The sequence below is a fragment of the Anomaloglossus baeobatrachus genome, chromosome 7 (assembly GCF_048569485.1).
Source record: "Anomaloglossus baeobatrachus isolate aAnoBae1 chromosome 7, aAnoBae1.hap1, whole genome shotgun sequence".
NCBI lineage: Eukaryota > Metazoa > Chordata > Amphibia > Anura > Aromobatidae > Anomaloglossus > Anomaloglossus baeobatrachus.
Window position 1 is genome coordinate 299,137,413 of NC_134359.1, and position 24,192 is coordinate 299,161,604.

General features: G+C 48.8%; 2 protein-coding genes across 2 annotated transcripts; both read left to right on the forward strand.

Annotated features, from left to right (window-relative positions):
• Window positions 1-932: 932 nt before the first annotated feature.
• On the forward strand, window positions 933-2,441 carry LOC142246781 (E3 ubiquitin-protein ligase TRIM62-like). The gene has a single exon (XM_075319832.1). The coding sequence runs from the start codon at window positions 933-935 to the stop codon at window positions 2,439-2,441; it is 1,509 nt and encodes a 502-aa protein (XP_075175947.1).
• A 14,006-nt stretch (window positions 2,442-16,447) lies between these two features.
• LOC142246522 (tripartite motif-containing protein 16-like) lies at window positions 16,448-23,328 on the forward strand. The gene is made up of 2 exons (XM_075319583.1): window positions 16,448-17,983; window positions 23,083-23,328. The coding sequence occupies exon 1, from the start codon at window positions 16,653-16,655 to the stop codon at window positions 17,967-17,969; it is 1,317 nt and encodes a 438-aa protein (XP_075175698.1). The 5' UTR covers window positions 16,448-16,652; the 3' UTR covers window positions 17,970-17,983; window positions 23,083-23,328.
• The last annotated feature ends 864 nt before the right edge of the window (window positions 23,329-24,192 follow it).

Consider the following 24,192-nt stretch of genomic DNA (forward strand, 5'->3'; position numbering starts at 1 on the left):
GATACATTAAAAGTGAGTTTGAAAGGGATTGAATCGTGATTTTTATTGTTAAATCTACTATCTGAGTCTACCAGTGAGCTGCTGCCTCTGCTCCTGGTATCGGCTGTGGCACTGATGTCACATCGGCAACATGGCCGGCAATCTGTGACCTCAAAGGCTTTGCCCACGTGGATTGAACGTCCTACTGAGGTCACTGATTAGCTGCAGCGCCACTGACCAGTCATCAGAGTTGAAGCAAATACCAGACACTGGAAGCAGCAGCAGAGACTCACGGTGGACTTGGAGATGGTGAGCAGTGATGGCAAGAAGTAACTAGGGTGGAAAGTGGCAGACTGGCTCTTCAGGAGAAGGAGAGCGATGGTGCCCCAGGATTAGGGTAAAGAACAAAGGAGCTGCTTCGATAGTTGGGACCCTAAAACAGCGAAGAGAAGAGGGGGAAGGAGGCAAAGTGTAGGCCGGAGTTGGGAAGTTTGGGTGAAGGAATATTGAGTTTTCCAGTACCAAGCAATTATATGTTTGGAGAATAGAGAGCTCATAAGTGACATACAGTAAGAGCCTGTGGAGGAAAAGGCGCAATAGGGTCTTACCAGGTAGGCAGGAGAAGAGGTGAAGAATGTACTCGCTTATAGGGGTTGTGAAAGGTCACAACACCTAGAGAAGAATGTAATGGTGGAGATAGCTGCAGCATCGGAGATTCAGGCAGATAAAAATCAAAGGAGACCGGTTGTCATCGCCACGCTTTCTTCCACTTCGAAGACAAAAAATAAATCATCTAAGTCTTTATTAGAGGAGCTAATATAAGTAAACGCGTTTCTGGGGTCACAGCCCTTCTTCAGGACAAAATAGCACTGACAAGGATAGTCAAATCCTATCCTTGTAAATTTATATTTGGAGTATGTTGGGTATTAATCAGTCTTTCTTCCTCTTCCAGAATGGAATACCCCGGAGACAAGCTGGACTGCTCCATCTGCCTGAGCCTCTATACAGATCCCGTATCCCTGAGATGTGGACACATCTTCTGCCGCTCGTGTATTGTGAGTGCGCTGGATGCCCAGGAGGCGGCTGGAGTGTATTCCTGTCCTGACTGCAGAGCACAATATCCGGAGCGTCCGACCCTGGAGAAGAACCTGAAGCTGAGGAACATAGTGGAGCGTTTCTCATCTCCTGAGCCTGAAACAGAGGAGACCGGAATCTTCTGCTCAGAGTCTCCTGTTCCAGCTGTGAAATTCTGTCGGTATTGTGAGACGTCCGTATGTGACGACCCCCTGACAGCACATGACAACACATTAGATGACATAGTAAAACCCCCTAGATCTTTTGCTTGCATAAAATGTCCTCTCCATAAGAAGGTTCTGGGTTATTACTACCGGCAGGATGTTTCTTGTCTGTGTGTGTCTTGCTGTAGGGTTGGCGACCACCAAGGACACCAGAAGGAACTTCTAGATGAGGCTTATAAGAAGGAATATGTGGATGAACTAAGCCCACAAAAAGCAATTCAAACAAGAATCCGGACTCTACAGGATCGTACGAGAAAGATCCATGCAAAAGGCTCAGGTAAAAGGAAGAGCATTAATAGGAGATTTATGGACATTATGAAACAACTGGAAGTAGCAGAAAAAAAAGCGCTAACTGAGGTCTTCAGGCAGGAGGAGAAGATTGTGATGCAGCTATATAACCTGATCCAGAAGCTGGAAATACAGGAGAAAAAGCTGTCCAGGAAGATGCGTCGTGTCACTGACCCATTTAGGCTCTTACAAGAAAGTTACATTACAGAGGGTAGTCTTGGAGGTGTTGGCGACACAGGGGGAGATGGTGGAGAGGTCGGTTCTGAGGAGGATCTAGATGAGGTTCTGATCTCACTGACCTTAATCCGACCGATCAGGGATATTATCACCAGTATAACATCAGATCTCGGGGTCCCTGTCACAGACATATTGCTGGATGTGGACACTGCTCATAGATGGGTGAAGATATCAGAAGATCTGAAAACGGCAACAAGATCTGAAGAACAGGAGAGGCCAGAATCGTCAGGAAGATTTGTGGATTACTCCCAGGTGTTAAGCAGATGTGGCCTCTCCTCAGGACGACATTACTGGGAGGTGAAGTGGAACCAGATAGGATTATGTGGCATTGGACTATCATATCCCAGTATAAAAAGAGAAGGAAATAAGTCGAAGATTGGACTGAATGATAAATCTTGGTGTTTGGTTTTGTATGATGGAGAATATGGAGTATGTCTCAACTCGCATATACTAACCCTCAATGTAATCCAAAGATGTCCAACACTTGGTCTCTTCTTAGACTATGAGGCCGGGCGTCTGTCCTTCTATGAGCTGTGTGACCCCATAAAACACTTGCACAGCTTCACCGCCTCATTCACTGAACCCCTACATGTTCTCTTCTATGTGACTGATGGAGCTTCTGTAACAATAAGAAGCTGAGGCCGAGATTTAATGTTAATGGGTGACTTGTCCAGTTGTTGACCGTTCATAATTAATGGGTTCCGTCCATCTCACTAAGTGGTGGTAAATGGATAGGATATGCCATAACGGGACTTTCTTAAGGCTTTCCACGATGTGTATTTTCGTGCACTAAAAAAACCCGGTGTATTAGATTAGATTAACTTCAAACTGCATGGGATTTCTCGATTTCACCGCCACTGCCTTTAAAATACGGGAACTGACGGGCGCCGCAAATTTGAAATCCACAACCTAAAAACGTATCTTCTGGTAAATATACGTTTCTTTGTGGCTTTTGCCCATAGACTTCAACAAGACAAAGAGTCTGCAGATAAAAAAAAACAAAAAAACCCCCCACACTGTTCTGCATCAGAAAAAATGCATATAATCCATACATATAATTAACAGGAAGTTTTCATAGCCGCAGTTTTATTTAAGATGTGACCTAATACAAATGCCCTGAAAAGACACAAATAACCTAATTTACCAAATAGGAGCAGTAAATCTGCAACCGGAGTCTCAAATCCTCATTGTGTGAACAAGGCCTAAAAGATTGTGGCTGCCCTCATGGATTTACCCCGGTGACTCGAATTCTCGGAATCAGGAGATCTTCACCCATCACAAATTGATAGTATATTGTAGCTACATGTACAAGCTTTATAAGATGGAAAAGCGCTTTAGGCCTCAATCATTTGTATGTGATATTTATCGTATGTAAAAACATGGACTGTTCATCAGTGTCGTGGTTACCATCTGTGATCATCTCCGATCCTTTACAGTGTAATCATGTACCGCGCACTGATGCCATCTTTGTTTTTTGTTCCTCCTTTAATTATTTTCAGACCATTCAGTCTGCAAAAGACATGGACAGGTGACTTGTGGATATCTAAATGAGGCCCATAATGTCCATAACATTTCTAGAGGACCAGAGAATGTCTGTTTCCTTATTTTACTGATTTTTCTTCTAGGTTAGCGTGTTGTCCAGAAAGGCTCCCAATGTCCATGCTAAATGTATCTGTAATGTTGTCTATGGCATCAGTCCCAATAAACCTGTGTGTATGGACGTCCCGTTGTCAAAGCTGTTTCTATATTGACCGTTTATCTTTGAACTTGCTACTAGTGCTAACCATGCTTTGTACTAGTGATGAGCGGGCACTACCATGCTCAGTACTGGTAACTAGTGATGAGCGGGCACTACCATGCTCGGGTGTTCAGTACTCGTAACTAGTGATGAGCGGGCACTACCATGCTCGGGTGCTCAGTACTGGTAACTAGTGATGAGCGGGCACTACCATGCTCAGTACTGGTAACTAGTGATGAGCGGGCACTACCATGCTCGGGTGTTCAGTACTCGTAACTAGTGATGAGCGGGCACTACCATGCTCGGGTGCTCAGTACTGGTAACTAGTGATGAGCGGGCACTACCATGCTCGGGTGTTCAGTACTCGTAACTAGTGATGAGCGGGCACTACCATGCTCGGGTGCTCAGTACTGGTAACTAGTGATGAGTGCGCACTACCATGCTTTGTATTCATAACAAGCAGTTGGATGCTCGGATGGGCATGACTCTTACACCTGAGTAAAGTGGAAGTCAATGAGGGACTCAAGCAATTTTCTGGTAACCGTTCCGGAAAAAATGCTTGAGTTCCCCATTGACTTCCCTTTTTTTTTTTTTTTTTTATTCGAGTCGCACCCATCAGAGCATCTAACTGCTCCTTGTGAGGAGTATGGTTGTGCTTGCTCATTACTACTAGTAAGTAATGAGTGAGCGTGTCACTGCTCAATACTCTCTCATGTATGCATTAAGGCTGCTTTACCCACAATATCGTTAGCGATGTGACACGCCCAGATCGTTGTCGATTTGCCGAGATCGCTCATAGGTTGTTTAGTAGCGGTCACACGTACACATCTCACAAATGACGCTACATCGTTCAGCGATATATTGTTTGACCAAGGCGGTCGTGTGGATGTTGTTCGTTGTTGGCAGGGCGTGAAACGTAGCAATATGTCTGCTGCGTTCCAAACGACGAACAATATTTTGAAACTGAGCGACATGTCAACAATTTTCACCTTATTTGCGATCTTTCGGAGTCGCACGTAGGTGTCACACGCAACGACGTCGCTAACGATGACGGAAGCGCGTCACGAAAACTGTGACACCCCACCCCCCGACGACCTATCGTCAGATAAATCGTAGCGTGTAAAGCGGCCTTAACATTCAGCTGAGTCTCAAGGGTGCTCGGCTGTGTCATTCATGAGGGATTTGACCATCAGCTCCATCATGCAATGATGGGAATCGGCACCGCACTGAGTCTTTGGCTCTCACTGAGTGTCAGAAACCACCGGGGGGTACACTCAGAAATCCCCCGCGCTGGCTACCAGTACGTCACGATCGGGGGGTACCAAGTGGGGGGGTCACCCCTCCTTTATACCTCCCGACCGACAGACAGAGCACGTGACGCGCTCTCTAGCGCCCCTCTTATAGTCAGGCCAATTATGGAATTGCCCGACGATAAGCAAGGAGGCCGCTATACTACTTATGCCGATTATTGAAGGGTCCCCGGTGAGAGTAAGGTATATATTCCCCCGACCTCCGCGGGCGGAATATATAATATCTTCCCGAATCTCACTGGCCTCCCCACAATAATCCTTGGCACAACTCGCTGCCACCAACCGCTTCACGGTAACTATTAGCCGAACACACAGACGTGGGATTCAAGATCGAGATAACAGAACAGCCCAAGATTAATTATATAATTTAATCGCCTAAAGCACACTAGAAACTACAATATATACAATAGGGAATCTACAGAATATACAGTTATGTCAGAGTACAGTTACAGATAAAAGCATGGGTTACAAACAGGCATACAATTCTATCAGTTACCTTGCGTGTCTGGCCACAGGGGGGCGCTGTAGACCAGGTTTCTAGGAACTCCCTCCACAGGTCTTTCCCAACCAGGCCCCCGAGCGAAAGAACACTGGAAAATGGCCGAAGTAGGGTTATCAACCTGGGCACATCCAGGTCCCCTCCTACCTTAGTGACCTCACAGGGAAGCACTGCCACTCCCCCTGCATGGATCAGAATTATCCAGCAAAGGGGATATTGCCCATAACTTTGCCTGGGAGCGTCGTAGGCGGACGCCAATGCTCTCATTGTGACAGTTATGAATTTAGCTACAGAACGAGGGGACTCATGACCTGTCTGCCAGTTCCCCATTGGCTGATATCACGCCTGGGGCATTTCCCAATGTCCTGCTCCCATAAAAAGGGGGTGCCGGCATCGTCCACATGCGGAGACACCATTTTTATGGTTGCCATATTTATCGGAAATATGGCTTGCGAGATATGAACCATTTTTTACTGGAGTCGTTCTGTCTGGCTATTTCCATAGCCTTGCTAACTAGCTAGCAGCCCCCACTACAGAGTCACGGCAGGGAGTCATCCTGTGTCCATTGTCCTTAAGCCACCTCATTTCCATATCACAGGACATGGCCATGGAGTTTGTTGCTAAACCAGTTGTGTGAAGGAAAGGGGGGTGACACCAGGAGGGGGCTTCCTGACATGACTTGAATATCATGATTTATCGTCCTATCTCCGGATTTACCTCACACTGAGGGTAATAATGTTTTCGGGTGCAGTGGTGTCCATCCCCTGGAAATGCTGTATGTGGGCAGAGGCGGTCTGTCCAATAACTGACTTCCATTATACTCGAGCCCATCAGATTCCAACCTGCTCGATTCTAGAAAAGAACACTCAAGCACTATAGTGCCCACTCACTATTACTAGTTAGTGCTGGATGCTCCATAGACCTGACAGTGCTTGCTCATTACTTATAGTTCTGGTTTAGGCCTCTTTCCAGCACCTAAGTGTAGGAGTGCTCTTTACTTAAGTTGAGCAGGGTGGAAGCTCTGGGCTCAACAAGAGTAACGAATATAATAGAAGTTAAGGATTGGGCAGTTGGGCTTTTGTCCACATACAATCAGTCACAAACAAAGCATTGGGGGGGGGGGGGGGGTTAACACATCCAAATGTGGTGTCTTTATCACCAATAAGACTACCCTGGAGCTGGCACCCCGGGCAGGTCTGGTCAAACGTAAAACCCGGGGATCCCCTGGTGCACCCACTCCTGCCCAGCACCGCAGCTCTTGCCTCCTTACAATGCTTGCTGGTGCTGCCCTGTGTGGGTGTGGTTTTTTTTTTTTTCTTTCTTTCTTTCTCTTCCACCTTCACCTACGGCCGCCGGTGGGGCACAGGGCTGCCTGTGGGGCTGACCAGCCCTCACCTGTACCCTGTGCTGTCTCCCTTTCCTTTTGGTTAAGCTTTGCTGTATAATGAAAAAGGGTGCACAGCTAAACAAACATTACATACATGGGGGGGCTTCACAATCCAGGGCCTCACAGTAAATGTCTCCCTAATTTACTGTGGGCCCCTTCCCCTTCCCCACTGCGTCACCTCTAATTTCCTCTGGGGTCCTCACAAAGGCGGAGGCGGCCCCCTACCGACATCTGTACATGTTAGGCATAAGTTAGTAGCAGGTGTATGGAGCGGGGGTCTCAGGGGGATTTCACCCTATACTCAGCAGGTAATGGCTGTGTCTTACAGCCCGGACCTGCCTCTAAAGACTGCGGTTGGAGTAAGGTGCTGCCTGTGTCGCGGGCGGAGGAGGGGACGCAGCGCTCTCCCACTGCTCGGGTCCGGCTGCTGCTGCGGCCTGCTGCTGCTCGGTGGCTCGAGCGATGGGCCGGATCCCGGGGACTCGAGCGGCGCTCCTCGCCCGTGAGTGAAAGGGGATTTGTTTTTGGGATTGTTTATTGTCCGTGACGCCACCCACGGTTGTGGTGATTGTGTGGACACCACCGCTGCTCTGTATGGGGATCCCGGGAGCGGTGACAGGGAGCAGCAAAGTTGTTGGTTCTCCCCTCCGTGGGTAGGGGGTGGTTGTCCCGGGGCCCAGTGATGAGGTATGGTGGGGCCGGTGCAGGGCTTGGTGGGGTGCAGGGACGCGGGGGCAGCGCTGTGCCTCACGGTACTGTGGTACTCACTCAGCCTGAGACGGGGACACAGTTCTCGGTAAAACACACGGCTGGAAAGACTGTTCCCACGGACGGCTGCTGTTGCTTTTCCCCGGTAGTTGACGGTGACGGTCTCTGTCCCTGCACCTAATGAAATGTTGGTAGCGATGGGTTCCCACCGGTAACCCGCTCCCCCGGCTTGGATATGGGCCGGAGGAGCCCCTCTTTGCCCGCAGGCGCTGGCCCTGAGAAACTGGTGCCTTGGCGGTGTCTCTCTCCTACGGTCGGACTGTTGCCTTCAATCGGGACTTAGTTGTTGGGAGACCCAGGAGGTCCCCTTCACTGACGGATTTGGCAAATTCACGGCGACTCTTAGCCTTGCCGGGATCCGAAAGGCCCCTGCCAATGGTGCTGGCTTCTCTTCGTATACCATTCCGGTACCGCCAGGCCACCACCCGTCCACGGTCCTTTCGGCAACCTCCGATCAGCCTCTCCTGCAGACGGTCACCGCCGTCTGCTGACCTTGCTGTCTCAGTCCGGGGCACACACCCGGACCACTTCAGGCTTTCTCAACTGTCACTTTCTCTGTCACTTCTACTTCTCTCACTTGCTCCTCTACCACTTCCTTCTCCAACCCTCACCAAACTCTATCTCCACTGCCTGGTTTTCCCGCCTCCAGGACTGTGAACTCCTCGGTGGGCGGAGCCAACCGCCTGGTGTGAACATCAGCCCCTGGAGGAAGGTAACAAGGATTTTTGGGTAGCTTCGGTGTACCTATCCGGGGTGTAGGGTGTGGTGGTGTCATGACCTGTGACCCTTGCCTTGCCCAGGGCGTCACACCTGCGGTTCTTAAATTCTGATAGCGGCATTAACAACGTGGTGGTGTGGCGCCCTGGACAAGCCAGGTCGTCACAGGTACTACACCAACACACCCCACACCCCGGCTAGGCACACCGAAGTCAAACACAAAATCCTTGTTGCCTCCCTCCAGGGGGTGGGCCAGGTGGTTGGTCCCGCCCACCAAGGAGTTCACAGTCCTGGAGGCGGGAAAAGGAAGGCAGTTCGGATTTGGAGAGGAGTTGAGGATGAGTGAAGTGAAGTGGTAGGAGAGGAGACTGAAGGCGTCCAGGTGTGTGGCCTGGACGGAACAGCAAGGTTGGCAGACGGTGGTGACCGTCTGCAGGAGAGGCTGATTGGAGTGAACCGTAAGGACCGGGGACGGGCGGTGGCCCGATGGTACCGGATCGGGGAACAAAGAGAAGCCAGCACCATCCGGCAGGGTTTACGGACCCCGACCAGGCTAGGAGTCGCTGTAAAACTGGTCAAATCCGTTAGCAAAGGGAACTTCCGGGGTTTCCCAGCAGTCAAGACCCAATTGAAGGCAACAGCTCACACCGTAAAGGGAAACACAGTCACCGCCAAGGCTACAGTTCCCAGGGCCAGAGCCTGCGGGCAAAAGGGGCTCCCTCAGCATCCATCCAAGCTGGGGAGCGGGTTTCCGGTGGGAAGCCATTGGAACCGTAAACACAACACAGGTGCAGGGAAAGGCACTCACCATCAACCTACCGGGAGGAGAACAACCGCAGCCGTTTGTTTGACCAGAGACTTCGTGTGAATTACTGGCTGAGTGAGTACCACCGTGCCGTGCGGCACAGCGCTGCCCCCGCAACCCTGCACCTCGCCAGGCCCCGTAACCCGCCTACCATTCATCCCTACCCCTCACCGGGCCCTGGGACAACCAACCCCCCTACCCACGGAGGGGAGAAACAACATCCAAGCTGCTCCCGGGATCCCCGTCCAGAGCAGCGGTGGTGTCACAACCTCACCACAACCGTGGGTGGCGTCACGGACAATATCCCTAAACCAAACCACCCCCATTCACTCACAGGCGAGGAACGCCGCTCGAGTCCCCGGGATCCGGCCCACCGCTCGAGCCACCACCGAGCAGCAGCCGGACCCGAGCAGTGGGTGAGCGGAGCGTCCCCTCCTCCGCCCGCGACAGTGGCATAGGGGAGCGTCATTCTATGCGCCCATCAGCTGATGTGATTGTGAGTCTCTGATAGGTTACGATGACATTGGGAGGGGTCTGTTGAAGACCCCTGTGTCTGCATTATGGAGCTCCCTGGACACCTCCCTGTGGTCGGGCACCAAAGACTGCAATGAATTTTACTATATACAGCCGTGCGGGTGTATAACAGTATACGGATCAGATGATCACAGGTTCAGGTCCCCCCAAAGTGATATCAATACAAATGTCGTCTTGTCCTACAAAAAAAGCCCCCACACAGCTCCATCAGCTGAAAAATGAAAGCGTTACGGGTCTCAGAGAAAATGGCCCCAACCCCCCCCCCCCACACACACATTTTTATTTTTTTTTCCTCTCACTGCTAAAATATTACAAATTTGGACATGTTGGGTATCTTCATACCTGTACTTGTAATGAGAGTTATACTGCAAGATCTTTTTTTACCAGATAGTGTACGTCGTATGAAGAATTCCTCACAAAACAATGTCAGAATTGTGTTTTGCGTGAGCAGGTTACGCTTAGCTCACGCTCGCAGCAGGTGACGCTCGACTCGTGCTCGCAGCAGGTGATGCTCGCAGCAGATGACGCTCGGCTCACACTCACAGCAGATGACACTTGCAGCAGATGACGCTCGGTTCGCGCTCGCAGCAGGTGATGCTTGTAGCAGATGACGCTCGGCTCATGCTCTCAGCAGATGACACTTCCAGGAGATGGCGCTCTCAGCAGATGACGCTCGGCTCACGCTCACAGTAGATGACACTCGCAGCAGATGACGTTCGGTTCACGCTCGCAGTAAGTGATGCATTCTCCCATGTAGGAGACTCAAGCGTCTCTGCATGACAAATTTACATGGTGCGGAGAGGAAACCGCTCTGCAGGTCAGGTTACGCAGTGTTAAAAAGAAGTACAGTGGGCAGGAGATTTCTATAACTCCCATTCACTGTGCTTGTATTGTAGGACGCAGCAAAAATATGCTGCTAACACTGACCGTGAGCACAGCCTTAGCTTCCAAGCCAGTCCGGGGGTCCGTGCTGCACAGTTACATTACATTCTACAGTGTTGGGTTCTGTACTGGAAATTGGAGTCTAGGAGAGTAATAAGCAGCACGGACCGGTATATAATAGTATACTAGTATATGGACGATTTGCCCGCTGTGGTGCAGTTGTGTCGCACAGGGTTATGGGGTACTCGGTCCCGGGCGGTGTATAACTGGGGAATGTCACTTTGGTGGCCGTTGCCCGGTTCCGTGCCCTGGGTTTTTTTTGAAAAGGGGAATATTTACAGGGGATTGTTGAATGAAGTTTATACGTGACGCCACTTGTGGTTTGCAGCTGTAGAGATGGCGCCGCCGCTGCACCGTTTTCACTATTGGGACTGATGTTAGACCCTCCGCAAGCAGAGCCAGGCCCCAGAGGATGGGTGTTGCAGGTGGGTATTGAAAGAAGGTAGGCCACAACAGGAGTTTGGTGTAACTGGTTCTTTTTACTCACAGTAAGCTGGTAACTAGTCACCCGAGGCTGGCTGGTCTTAACCGCAGGTCCCCGTAGTCCCAGTGCCGGTTTAGTGACCTGGTGGCTTCTTTCCCCTGCATGTCTCTTTGGTTGGTGGGTCCCCATGGCGTAGAGCAGCTGGGGGTCCCCTCCTGGTCTTCTTCTTCAGCAGTCCGTATGATGGTAGCGTGAACCCTGTGGGGTTGGAGTCTCTGGTCCTGTGCCCGGTTCTCCCTTTGCTATTGAGTCCTGAACGTCAAGGTCAGTGAGGTTTTTGGTGGTCCCCTCACTGTGCAGATTTTATCAAGTCTGCCTGGAGCTTTTGTCTGGCCTAGTATTCTGTACCCCGTTGGTGCGTAGTTCCAGGAGTACTCCACTGGCAACTAACCGCCTGGGCCCTCAGGTCACTGTTCACTCCGGTCAGTTCGTCTGCTCACTTTCACAGTCTCTCCTCTACTTCCATCATTACTGTGTGTCTTCTTCACTGTCTGACTCTCCACTGTCTGCCCCTCCAACCTGGTTGTTTAGTGGACTGGAGTGGCTCCACCTCTAGGCGGCCATCGATTGGTCTGACCCTATCCATGTACCATTCTATGGGGGAAAACAGGGATTACCTGGAGTGTTTGTGTGTTACCGGCACTGGTTTTCCGGGTCCCTAGGGGGTAGGCCCTGCTTCCCGGTGGGGATGCAGTACCTTGTAGCTCCCTGATGGCTTCAGGGGCGCTACACAGTATATAGAGGATGTGCCCTGTGTGGTGTAGTATATAGAGGATGTGTCCTGTGTAGTGTACTATATAGAGGATCTGTCCTCTGTGGTGTCTTATATAGAGGCGGTGTCCCGTGTGGGGCAGTACATGGAGGCGGTGTACCGAGTGGTGCATCTTGTTTTAAAGCTAAGAGACTCTAAACACCGATTTGTCCAATTTGAAAAAAGTGGTCCTCTTTATGGATTGAATGTAGATGTCCCCTGTCCATCACTCTTGCTTCAGACTCGCTCCACCAACCAGCAGTTACTCCCTGGGCACAATCCAGAGGTTCCCGCAGTAAGTCCACATTCGTGGTTCTGGGATCCTAACTGTTGGTATTGCTTCCATCAGCATTCAAATCCTAACCACACCTCACGCCACACCCTGTCAGGCACACCAGTGGGTGGTCTAGCTGGAACAGGGCCACCCGCCTAGGGGTCAGGCAGACTGGTGGGAGAGAGGAAGTCAGAGCTTAGAGTCAGTTCAATAGTAGCTCCCAAAGAGTGAGGAGCTGGGAGTTGGAGCTCCCTGTGGGACTTTTGATAAGTCGCAGACAGTGGTCTGGGACTGAAGGAATCAGAGACCTGGTTGCAGGGTATTGGAGAAGGGTGCCCAGACTTAGTTTTGGAGAATGGTCGGCACCGGAAAATCTAGTAACCAGACCGGTACCGAGCACGGCAGGGTACTGGACCCTAGATCAGGGAGTAGCTTCACGTAACCTGATAATTCACCTGTGGAGGATAGTCTCTTTATGAACTGTCCCCAAGAGCTCAGAGATTGAAGGCACCAACACAACGAGGGGGATAGGGCTTTCCAGCTTATGCAGCCTGCAAAGATCCCAAGTGTCAGCCATCGGCTCCAGACCGCCAGCAATACCAACGGGGACGGATTCCTGGACGAGCTCCCCAGAGTGGCAGCGGCACCCAGAGACATGGTTTACTCCTGTGTCAGAGTCTACTTAACGGTCGCATCAACATCCACACAGCCTGAGTGAGTACGCTGCTCTCCCTGCGTCCTGCCTGCACCACACCTCCCAACTTTTGAAGAAAGGAAAGAGGGACAAAGTCTGCGGCGTGCTGCATGCCAATTTTTGACCACGCCTCTAGCCACACCCCTAGCCACACCCATTCATCAGTAAGGGTCATTCAGCAGATGCCCCGGACTGTTCATTCACATTCATAGCAGCCAGAATTTTCTTATATTTATGTGTCACTATATGACATGTGGCTTATTTGTGCCTATAAGGCCGTGGTCACACGCTGCATAAATCCTGTTTCTTTTTCTTTCTGTCGCCACCAAACTACACAATAACAATCCTCTCTGGTTTTTCCATTTTTGCTGCATTTTTTTTCTGCCTTTTCTCCATTATTTAATGTGTTTTTGGTTCAGATGTGAATCTGCGTTTTTAAGTGTTTTTATTGTAGACAAGCTTTTTCCTACTTTATTTTTTCAGCTCCACATAGAAACCTCCAGAGAAAAAAAAAAGCATCAAAACTGCAGAGATCAGCGGCGTCTTTTCATGGAATCACATCCACTTCACTTGGACAATTAAACACAGCAGAATAAATGTGCAAAAAAACAGCAGAAAAAAATGCAGCATTTACACTACATGTGAACACGGACTAAATTTCCAAGCAAAGTGGATGAGACGTCATGAAATCTCCGCCCCTTTTGCGTCTAAAGACGCCGCTGAACTGTGCGGATTTGGTGTTTTGTTTTTTTTTCTTTATAATCTTCAGGATTCACATTTGCAACAAACATGTATCAGGGGACAATGCATAAAAAATACCGCAGACACGCAATAATCAGAGGAGAATGTTATCGCGCTTGTGGTTCGGACAGTGGCTGAAAAAAACCGCAGCATTTACACTACGTGTGAACATGGCCTCAGTGATACATTTTTATTACATTTATTATGGGTTTTAATAAAGAAAAATAATAACTTGCGCCTTTTTTTTACGCCATTTACCGACTCCCATAAATAATTTGATCGCTGTGTTGTTTGGGTTGTTACGATTACAGGGACACTAAATATGTCCATGTTATTTGCTGATTTGTGATGTTTATTATTTTATTAAAAAAATGTAATAAAATTACATTATTATTTTTTTTTTTTATTATTTTTAGTAATTTTATTAGAAGAAAAAAAATTTCTTTTCCTCTCCCTGTAGAATAGAGGACATAGAGACGCTGCTCTGTACAATGAAGCTCTGTGTCCTGTGTGAGAGGCTGCTGTGCAGGTCCATATACGTAAAATCCTCCCTCTGACATCGTCATTCCTAGTGGCTCAACAGCTAGAAAAGCTAGAAATTCTAGGAGGAGCTGGACACATGTTTGAATCCAAGGTGGTGAACATAAAAATAAATCTTTTTGTATTTTTTTCCCTCATTTCTTTATAGTAGTTTTATGGGAACAAATGAATCTGACTCTTTCCTTCACCTACAAAGAGATGCAGTATCTCTATCTATCTATTATATATCTATAATTTATCTATCTATATGTCTATGTCGTGGGCGGCGGGGCGCTGCGCTCGCTAACGCTCGGGTCCGGCGCTTCTGCTGCTGCTGCTCGGTGGCTCGAGCGGTGGGCCGGATCCGGGGACCCGAGCGGCGCTCCTCACCCGTGAGTGAAAAGGGGGAAGGCGGTTTGGTTTGGGGATTGAGTTCGTGACACCACCCACGGGTTGTGGTGAAGATGGGCACCACCGCTGCTGGTGACGGGGATCCCGGGAGCGATGTTAGGGAGCAGCTGGGATGTTGTGTTCCCCCTCCGTGGGTAAGGGTGGGTGGTCCCGGGGCCCGGTGAGGTGACGGGGAGGCAGGGTTGGCGAGGTGCAGGGTTGCTGGGACAGCGCGGCGTGGTGCCGGATGGCACTGGTGTACTCACTCAGCAATAGATACACAAAAGTCTCCGGTAAACCAAACAGCTGAATTGGACGGGTCCCGCAGCCGGCTGCAGTGTCTCTCCCCGGACAGGTGATGGTGGCTGTCTTTCCCTGCACCTTTGTGATCTGTTTTGACTCCGATGGCTTCCCACCGGTAGTCCGCTCCCCGGCGTATAGGTGCCGGAGGAGCCCGATTTGCCCGCAGGCTCTGGCCCTTGGATCTCTAGCCTGTGGCGGTGGCTGTATATCCTCACGGTGCGGACGGTTGCCTTCAAACGGGACTTGGGTAGTTAGGAAACCCCTGGGATTCCTGTCACATTCGGATTTGACTATTAACGACGGCTTCAAGCCTGGTCGGGGTCCGATGGCCCTGCCTGTGTGCTTAGCTTCACTCCGTTCCCCGGTCCGGTACCGGCGGGCCGACGCCCGACCCCGGTCCTTTCGGCTCTGCGGAGTTCCACCAACTCCTGCAGACGGCCACCACCGTCTGCCAACCTTGCTGTCCGTGCCTGGGCTGCGACCCAGACACTTCAGTGTTACTCCTCTCACTTCCACTCCAAACTCTATCTGACACTTTTCCCGCCTCCAGGACTGTGAACTCCTCGGTGGGTGGGGCCAACCGCCTGGCTCCGCCCCACCTGGTGTGGACATCAGACCCTGGAGGGAGGCAACAAGGGTTTTTGTTTGACTAAGTGTTACTGCCTGGGGTGTGTGGGGTTGTAGGTGTTCTGTCTGTGGCTACCTGGCTAGTCCAGAACGCCACATCTATCTATCATGTCTGTATCTATCATATATCTATATATCCATCCATCCATCCCTCCATCCCTCCCTCCATCCATCCCTCCCTCCATTCATCCCCTCTATTCAACCATCCCTCTATTCATCCATCCCTCTATTTATTCATCCCTCCCTCCCTCCATCCATCCATCCATCCCTCCATCCATCCATCCCTCCATCCATCCATCCCTCCATCCATCCATCCCTCCATCCATCTTTGTAGCTGAATAATCTACTTCTGGTTACTCAACTGCAATATAGAAATAACCAAAACTTCCTATGCTCTTCAATATAGGCAGTGGCTCAGTGGTAGAGCTGCTACCTATGGAACAATGAGGTTCATGGGTTTGAGTCTCGGCCGCCCTGATAATCCAGAGCCGATGAGAATTTAATTAATTTATTCACTGCACTGAGGGGAGAAGCAGAGACATCACCTGTGAGCCACGGGACAGACATGAAAAATTGGGGCAGTCCCGCAGAATCCGGGACGGTTGGGAGGTATGCTAAACCTTCACCCTCCAAAGTCCCGGGGCCTCCCCTACCTGTGGAGCGAATGTCATCTGGCTGCCCCACTCCATCTCCCCTGGGTACTCCCAAGACCGGTAGCGGCGGTACTCACCTTACCGCAAACCATGGGTGACGTCACAAACACTTATTCCCTGTAAATAACCCCCTTTCATTTTTTAGTAGCCGCAAGCCCCCGGGTCCGAAGACCCTCGAGCCACGGCAACCCTGGATCTGAGCAGTCCGACTGCTGCAGGCGTGGTACAATTACATTTTGTTATGAATAAAAGTTTTGTGGCTTCTTTGCTTTCTCTTATTTCTTGTTCTGGTGGTGGATTCTCTATACTACAAGCAGGTGGCGCCACTACAACTACTACAACTCCAATCCAACCCCAGACCTTTGTTATGCAATTTCTTTCCAATCTGAGTTGCAGGGGTTAATAGTGTCTTCTCAGAAAGTCTCCGCCTCTGACAAACTTTCACTTTCGGTTCCTGCTCTTTCACTCTACAATGGCATCTGCTGAGCTGAGCTGAACTGCTCCATCTGCCTGAGCCTCTACACAGATCCCGTATCCCTAAGATGTGGACACTTCTTCTGCCGCTCGTGTATTGTGAGTGCGCTGGATGCACAGGAGGCGGCTGGAGTGTATTCCTGTCCTGACTGTAGAGCAGAATATCCGGAGCGTCCGACCCTGGAAAAGAACCGGAAGCTGAGGAACATAGTGGAGCGTTTCTCATCTACTCAGCCTGAGATGGAGGAGACCAGAATCTTCTGCACTTTCTGTACAAAGTCTCCTGTCCCGGCTGTAAAAACATGTCTGCAGTGTGAGACCTCCATGTGTGAGGAACACCTGACAGCCCACAACAAGATAGTGGATCATATATTAACAGAACCCACCGCCTCATTTGGTCACAAAAAATGTTCCCTCCACAAGAAGGTTCTGGAGTATTACTGCCCGCAGGACGCGGCTTGTCTGTGTGCGTCTTGCTGTCTGGTTGGTGAACACCGAGGACACCAGGTGGAGCTTCTAGATGAGGCTTCTGAGAAGAAGGAGAACCTGAGGAAATATCTGGATGAACTAAACCCACAAAAAGAAGAAATTCAGGCAAGAGTCCACAATCTTCAGGATCATAAAAGGAAGATCCAGGAAACAGCCTCTGACAAGAGGAAGAACGTCAGTAAGATATTTATGGATATTAAGAAGAAGCTGAAAATGGCAGAAAAGAAAGTGATAAGCAAGGTCTCCAGGCAGGAGGAGAAGATTGTGTCCCAGATATCTCATCTGATCCAGAAGCTGGAAATACAGGAGGACAATATGTCCAGAAAGATGCATCACGTGGAGGAGATGTGTGGTGTCACCGACCCAATAAGACTCTTACAAGAAAGTGACATTACAGAGTGTAGTCATGGAGGTGAGGAGGACACAAGGGGAGATGGTGGAGAGGTCAGTTCTGAGGAGGATCTGGATGAGGTTCTGATCTCACTGACCTTACTCCGATCTATGAGGGATATTGTCACCAATGTAACATCAGAGCTCGGGGTCCATGTCCCAGACATATTGCTGGATGTGGACACTGCTCATAGATGGGTGACGGTATCACAAGATCTGAAAACAGCAACAGATTTAGGAGTACAACAAAAGAGACGAAAATCATCAGGAAGGTTTGTGTTTAACCCCCAGGTGTTAAGTAGATGTAGCCTCTCCTCAGGACGACATTACTGGGAGGTGGAGTGTAGCCTGATAGGAAGATGTGACATCGGATTGTGCTATCCCAGTATAAAGAGGAAAGGAGAGGAGTCTGGTATTGGATATAATGATAAATCTTGGGGTTTGGCTTTGTATGATGAAGAATATGAAGTATGGCACAACTCAGATGTAGAGACCCTCAGTATGACGTCAACGTGTCTGACACTTGGAGTCTTCTTAGACTATGAGGCCGGGCGTCTGTCCTTCTATGAGCTGTGTGACCCCATCAGACACTTACACACCTTCACCGCCTCCTTCTCTGAACCCCTACATGTCGTCTTCGGTGTGGTCGATGAAGCCTCTGTCACAATAAGAAGCTGAGGATGACATTAAATGTGAGTGGGTGATTTGTCCAGTTTTTTGTTCATAATTAATGGGTTACGTCCATCTCTTTAAGTGGTGGTATATGGATAGAATATGACATAATTTTCTTGACTTTCTTAAGGGTTTCCACAATGAGTATTTGGTGCATTTTTGACTCTGTGTATATTTGTGCACAAAAAACCCCAGCGTATTACATTAACTTCAAACTGCATGGGACGTCTCTAAGGCCGGCTTCTCACTTGCGAGTTTCGGACTGAGAAAAAAATCGCAGCATGCAGCATTTTGTAGAGTTTCTTGCGCGAGTCTCTCCAATGCAACTGTATGGGAGCGTAAAAAAAATGCATGTCACACGGACCGGCACTCACACCATCCTAGTGACATTCGTTTTTCTAAATACATTAATCGCATATTTCTCAAAACACTGGAAATGAGTGAGGTCTCACAATCATAGAGATTGACCGACATTGTGAGACATCACTCATTTCCAGTGTTTTGAGAAACATGCAATTAATGTCAGTCGTTCTCTCCCTCTCTGTCTGTCGGTCTCTCTCTTTGTCAGTCTCTATCTCTCTCTGTCCATGTCGGTCTATCCCTCTCCCCCACTCTCTCATACTCACCGATCACCAGCGCAGCGTTGCACGGCGTTCACACTGCTCCGGCGGCTTCTCCTCTTTTGAAAAAGCCGGCTGCTCATTATTCAATCTCGTATTCCCTGCTTTCCCCGACCACCGGCGCCTATGATTGGTTGCAGTCAGACACGCCCCCACGATGAGTGACAGCTGTCTCACTGCAACCAATCACAGCTGCCGGTGGGCGTGTCTATATCATGCATTAAAAAAAAAAATTAAAAAAAAAAATTAAAAAAAACGGTGTGTGGGCCCCACAATTTTAATACCAACCAGGGTAAAGCCACACGGCTGCAGGCTGGTATTCTCAGGATGGGGAGCCCCTCGTTATGGGGAGCTCCCCACCCTAACAATATCAGCCAGCAGCTGCCCGGAATAGCCGCTTCCATTAGATGCGACTGTCCTGGGACTTTACCTGGCCATCCCGAATTGCCCTGGTGCGGTGGCAATCGAGGTAATAAGGAATTAATGGCAGCAGCCAATAGCTGCCACTAAGTCCTAGATTAATCATGGCAGGCGTCTCCCCGAGATACCTTCCATGATTAACCTGTAAGATTAAAAAAATGAAGACATACACCCAAAAATCCTTTATTTGAAATAAATAATAAAAAAAACAACCTCTTTCACCACTTTATTCAAGACCACAAATACCCTTCCATGTCCGTCGTAATCTACAGAGGTCCCTCGACGCTGTCAGCTCTGCTACATCGGAAGCTGACAGAGAGCGGTCACAGACCACGACCGCTCTCTGTGAGCTTCCCGCAACGACTGAAGTGAGTCGCGCTATCAGCGATGACATCACTCAGGTTACCCGCGGCCACAGATCTCAGCGGGAGGACTTCTGCTGTGGCCGCGGGTAGCCTCAGTGACTGCACCGCTGATAGTGTGGCTCACTGCGGTCACTCAGGGGATTTGCTGTCACCGGTGAGACCTTCACCGGTGACCGAAAATCAGGCCACGGCACACAGACAGAGCCGCGGGATGACAATGAAGTTGTGTGACGTTCATCCGACTTCATTCTGATCGTGCGGCTCTGTCTGTGTCTGCTGTCAGCGGCCATTCAGCTCTGCTACATGGCTCTGTCTGTGTCTGCTGTCAGCGGCCATTCAGCTCTGCTACATCGCTCTGTCTGTGGCTGCTGTGAGCGGCCATGTAGCAGAGCTGAATGGCAGATGACAGCTGCTGAGAAAAAAAGGATCACACACGTATTACACACGCTATGCAAGTCATTAAATAATTAAAAAAAAAGGATCGCACTTGCGTTGCACTCTGACCTAAGGTGAACTAAAATCAGCCGAGTTTTTTTCAGCCTAGTCGGACAGATTTTACACGCATAGGTGTGTTTCCAGCCTAAGGGTTTGCTCACGGTAGCGTAGTGCCATTTGGCCTTCAAAAAACATGGCCATGTGACTAGCCCCATAGGCTATAATGGGTACATGTTCTATCACTGATGGAGCTCGAATGTGACTTGTGAACTCTCAACTTATCCGTAAATGTCAATGGCACATCTAGGGGACCAGAGAAAATATGAGTGTTTTACTATTGCTCAGGGTTTTGTGATCTTTCAGGAGACCTCAGGCCGTTTCTGTACCGTGATTTCCATCTATGTTTAGTCCAGAGAAGTTCCCAACGTACGAGTTAAACCTATCAGTATGGAGGCTTCTGTATGGCATCTGTCACATTAAACCTGTGTATAAGGAAGGCCTAGTGAGTAAACGGTTTCTATATAGATAGTTATCATTAAAGCCTCTCAATATAAACTGAATAGGTCTCCGGTTAAATAAAGTCTCTCACCGACTCTAAAATCAGGAGTTGTGAGTGGTCAGTGACCAGGACAGAGGATTGTAGGAGTTCTGCTCTGCAGCGCCGAGTGCTGCTGATGACCACATACTACTTTACTTCTACGCCTTTCCTTATGGAAAATGTAATATACTGGTATAACACTGACATCCATATGGTTCATTGTATAAAATGTTAAACTATGGGGTATGCAGCTCTTGGTGTAAGCTGGGTGCGACACATTGAAATCTAAGAATAATAATATATTTATTCATTTATATAGCGCTATTAATTCCACAGCGCTTACATACATTGGCAACATTGTCCCCATTGGGCCTCACAATCTAAATTCCCTATCAGTATGTTTTTGGAGTGTGGGAGGAACCCGGAAAACCCAGAGGAAACCCACGCAAACACGGGGAGAACATACAAACTCCCTGCAGATGTTGTCCTTAGTGGGAGTAAAACCCAGGACCCCAGCGCTGCAAGAACAGGTGTATGTGTGTATATATATATATATATATATATATATATATATATATAACCTAATATATAAAGCTGAATGTGTGTATGTATGTATGTGTGTATGTATCCGGGATTGGCATCTGCACCGTCACAGCTACAGCCACAAAATTTTGCACACTCACACTTCTGGACCCCGAGAGCGTCATAGGCTATGTTTTGAGGGGAAATTTTAACCCCGCGCTTTACAGTTATTCACCAAAAAACCTGCCTCAATTAAAGCGAATGGAGCTGGGAGCCATAGTGCTGTTACGGGGGGCTGTCTGATAATAAAACCCAAAGCAATATCAGACAGTCAGGGTCCACCGTGCAAAGACTCTGCTGCAGACTATGGCAGAGGATAAGGGGTATATAAGTGTGCCACTGTAAATAGTAATAGCACAAGTGCAGAGTGCAATACCTCTTTTAAACTCAGAGGAATATAATTAGAAAATAAACCAATTCCTCCCTTACTTGGAGGGTGTGTGGTATGGTCTCTGTTAATGGTCACAGAGACAAAAGCAGTGAGTGTGAAATGGCACCTACCTAGGTCCGTTCCTCTAGCGGTGCCAGGTGACGGACAGCAGCGTAAGCCGCACAAAGCTCCTACCTGCGTTCGCTCCACTAGTGTGCGAGGACACGAACCACTAGATATGGCACCTGCCTAGGTCTGCTCCACTAGTGGTGCAAAAGAGACGGACAGCAGCATAAGCCGCACAAAGCTCCTACCTATGTTCGCTCCCCTAGTGTGCGAGGATACGAACAACTGCCAGACGCAGTATAAGGAACGTTACCCTAGCGGCAACGTCCACCTACGAGTAGAATCACAAGGCCCAGCCGGACCATGTGCCTCAGGCACCTGCCTATGTCCGCTCCACTAAGAAGTAAGGATACGGACCGCAGCCGAAGCTGTAAGGTATAAGGACACTACCCTGCCGGTAGCGCTCACCTCACATAGACAGAGAGATGCCTAGAGGGACGTGCACAGAGCGTCTACTCTCATGCATGAACCAAGAGGACTGAGCGCCGGGCGGCGTGCGTCAGGGTCTTATATAGACTCTGTGCCTCATCCAAGATGGAGGACACCAGAGCCAATCCGCTGCCAGAACGACAGCAATGACGTCACGCTGGCCTATCACCGAGCAAAGCGTCACAAGCACATGACCAGCGACCAATCGGCATAGAAGGTGTCAGAGACATGTGACCACGTGTCACAAGCACTTGACCAGCGGCCAATCAGCTCAGAAGGTGTCAGAGACATGTGACCTCGTGTTAGCGATGATGTCACCCGCACATGTGCAATGGCTCCAAGATAGGACTTAGTCTCCAGCGCTTGCACATGTGCAGTAGCAAGAAATCCGAACATAGTCTCCAGTGCCACAGCAACCGTAACAAGTGCAGCCAGAACTTCAGAAGAATGCGCAGCCACGCCCTTATATGGAATGTTGGCATGTCACAATGCAGCCAGGGAAAGAGACAGACACAGACAGGGAAAGAGGCAGACACAGACAGGGTAAGAAACAGACAGGGTAAGAGACAGACACAAAGAGACAGACTGACAGGGAAAGAGAGGGAAAGAGAGAGACAGGTTAAGAGACAGACACAGACAGGTAAAGAGACAGACAAAGAGACAGAGACAGACACAGGGAAACAGACAGAGAGGGAAAGAGACAGAAAGAGTAAAAGACAGGGAAAGAGACAGAGGGAAAGAGACAGAGAGGGAAAGAGACAGACAGGGAAAGAGACAGGGAAAGAGACAGACAGGGAAAGTGACAGAGATAGACAGACAAGAAAAGAGATAGATAGACAGACAGGGAAAGAGATTGAGACAGATGGAGAAAGAGACAGAGACAAAGAGATAGAGAGAGGCAAAGAGATATATACAAAGGGGGAGACAGACAGAGAATGGGAGAGAAACAGAGAGACAGTTACTCTCCTGGGCAGCGCCGGGTGCTATGTTGTGAGGCGAAATTTTAACCCCACGCATTCCAATTTACCAATCAATTTTGCCCCTATCTACATAATGGGGAAAAAGTGAAACAAAAAGTGTTGGGGGCAAATTGACAGCTGCCAGATGTGAACAAGGGGGACTTAAAGCTTGGCCAATTTAAATAAACAATTTAATAATTACATTTCTATCTATTTGTTTTGTGATTTTTGTGTGCAGAATACATTTTTGTTAATACATTCTATTATGTTAACAGCAGGCGAAGCCGAGTAGTACAGCTAGTATATATATAAAGATGATGCAAGAAGATCACGTTTTGAAAGTCGGAGAAGGTTGTCCATTGTTCTAGTTCCCTCGTTGACCCAGAGGAGCCTCTGCAGGTCGTCAGCCTCGTGGTCCTTTCTGTTGTTTTCTGCATTGCATTTCATTATTGTGTTACATGTTTCTTTATATTCTCTTTTTTTTGTACCTTTTTATTGTACTTTTAATATTAAAGCCTAAAACTCCCACCTTTGTTCCTGGAGTGATCTCTGAAGTGTTTATACACTGGAACATCATTACATAGACTGTTATAGATTAGGGATGAGCAAATCGGCAAATATTTAAGCTTGAAGATTCGTTCAGATTTAGGCTGAATCCACGTGTCCTGTAATCACCCATTAAAACGGATCCTGCAGAGATCCATTGACAAAATGATTTCTGCCAGATCCGTTTTTTTTAACATTGGGGTTTGTAGAGAACAGATCCATTAACGGATTCCTATTTATCTTCCATTTGACATTAATCCTGTAGGGGAAAAAACCCACAGCTGCTTTACAAATGCAATAATAACGAATGACTAAATAGCAATTCATAATAAATCCATTCTCCATAGACTCCAATGTTAAAAAAATGGATCCGGCTGAAATCAGTAATTTAACAACGGACAAAAAAGTTGTTTGCAGAAGTTTTTCACACTGGATCTCTCCAGGATCCGATCTAATGGATGATTACACGACATGTGAACTCAGCCTCATCCAGTAACCGGATTATCCCTCCCAAGGTTTCTGCAAACCCCAGAGCAGAATAACCCTAGGGTGAAAATAATACTTACCCCAGAGCAGAATAACCCTAGGGTGAAAATAATACTCACCCCAGAGCAGAATAACCCTAGGGTGAAAATAATACCCCAGAGGCAGATTAAGAGCAGCAAGGGCCCCCCAGCCCTGATATACCATGTGACATGTCATACGATCCCCTGTCATAGGTCACGTGGTAAACGCACAGGTGCACATCTGCGGACGTACATTTGTATCCCTTGTGTACGGCGCTATATGTAATAGAGCTGGGGGTGAGAAATTAATTTTTCCAGGGGGCCACATGAGAC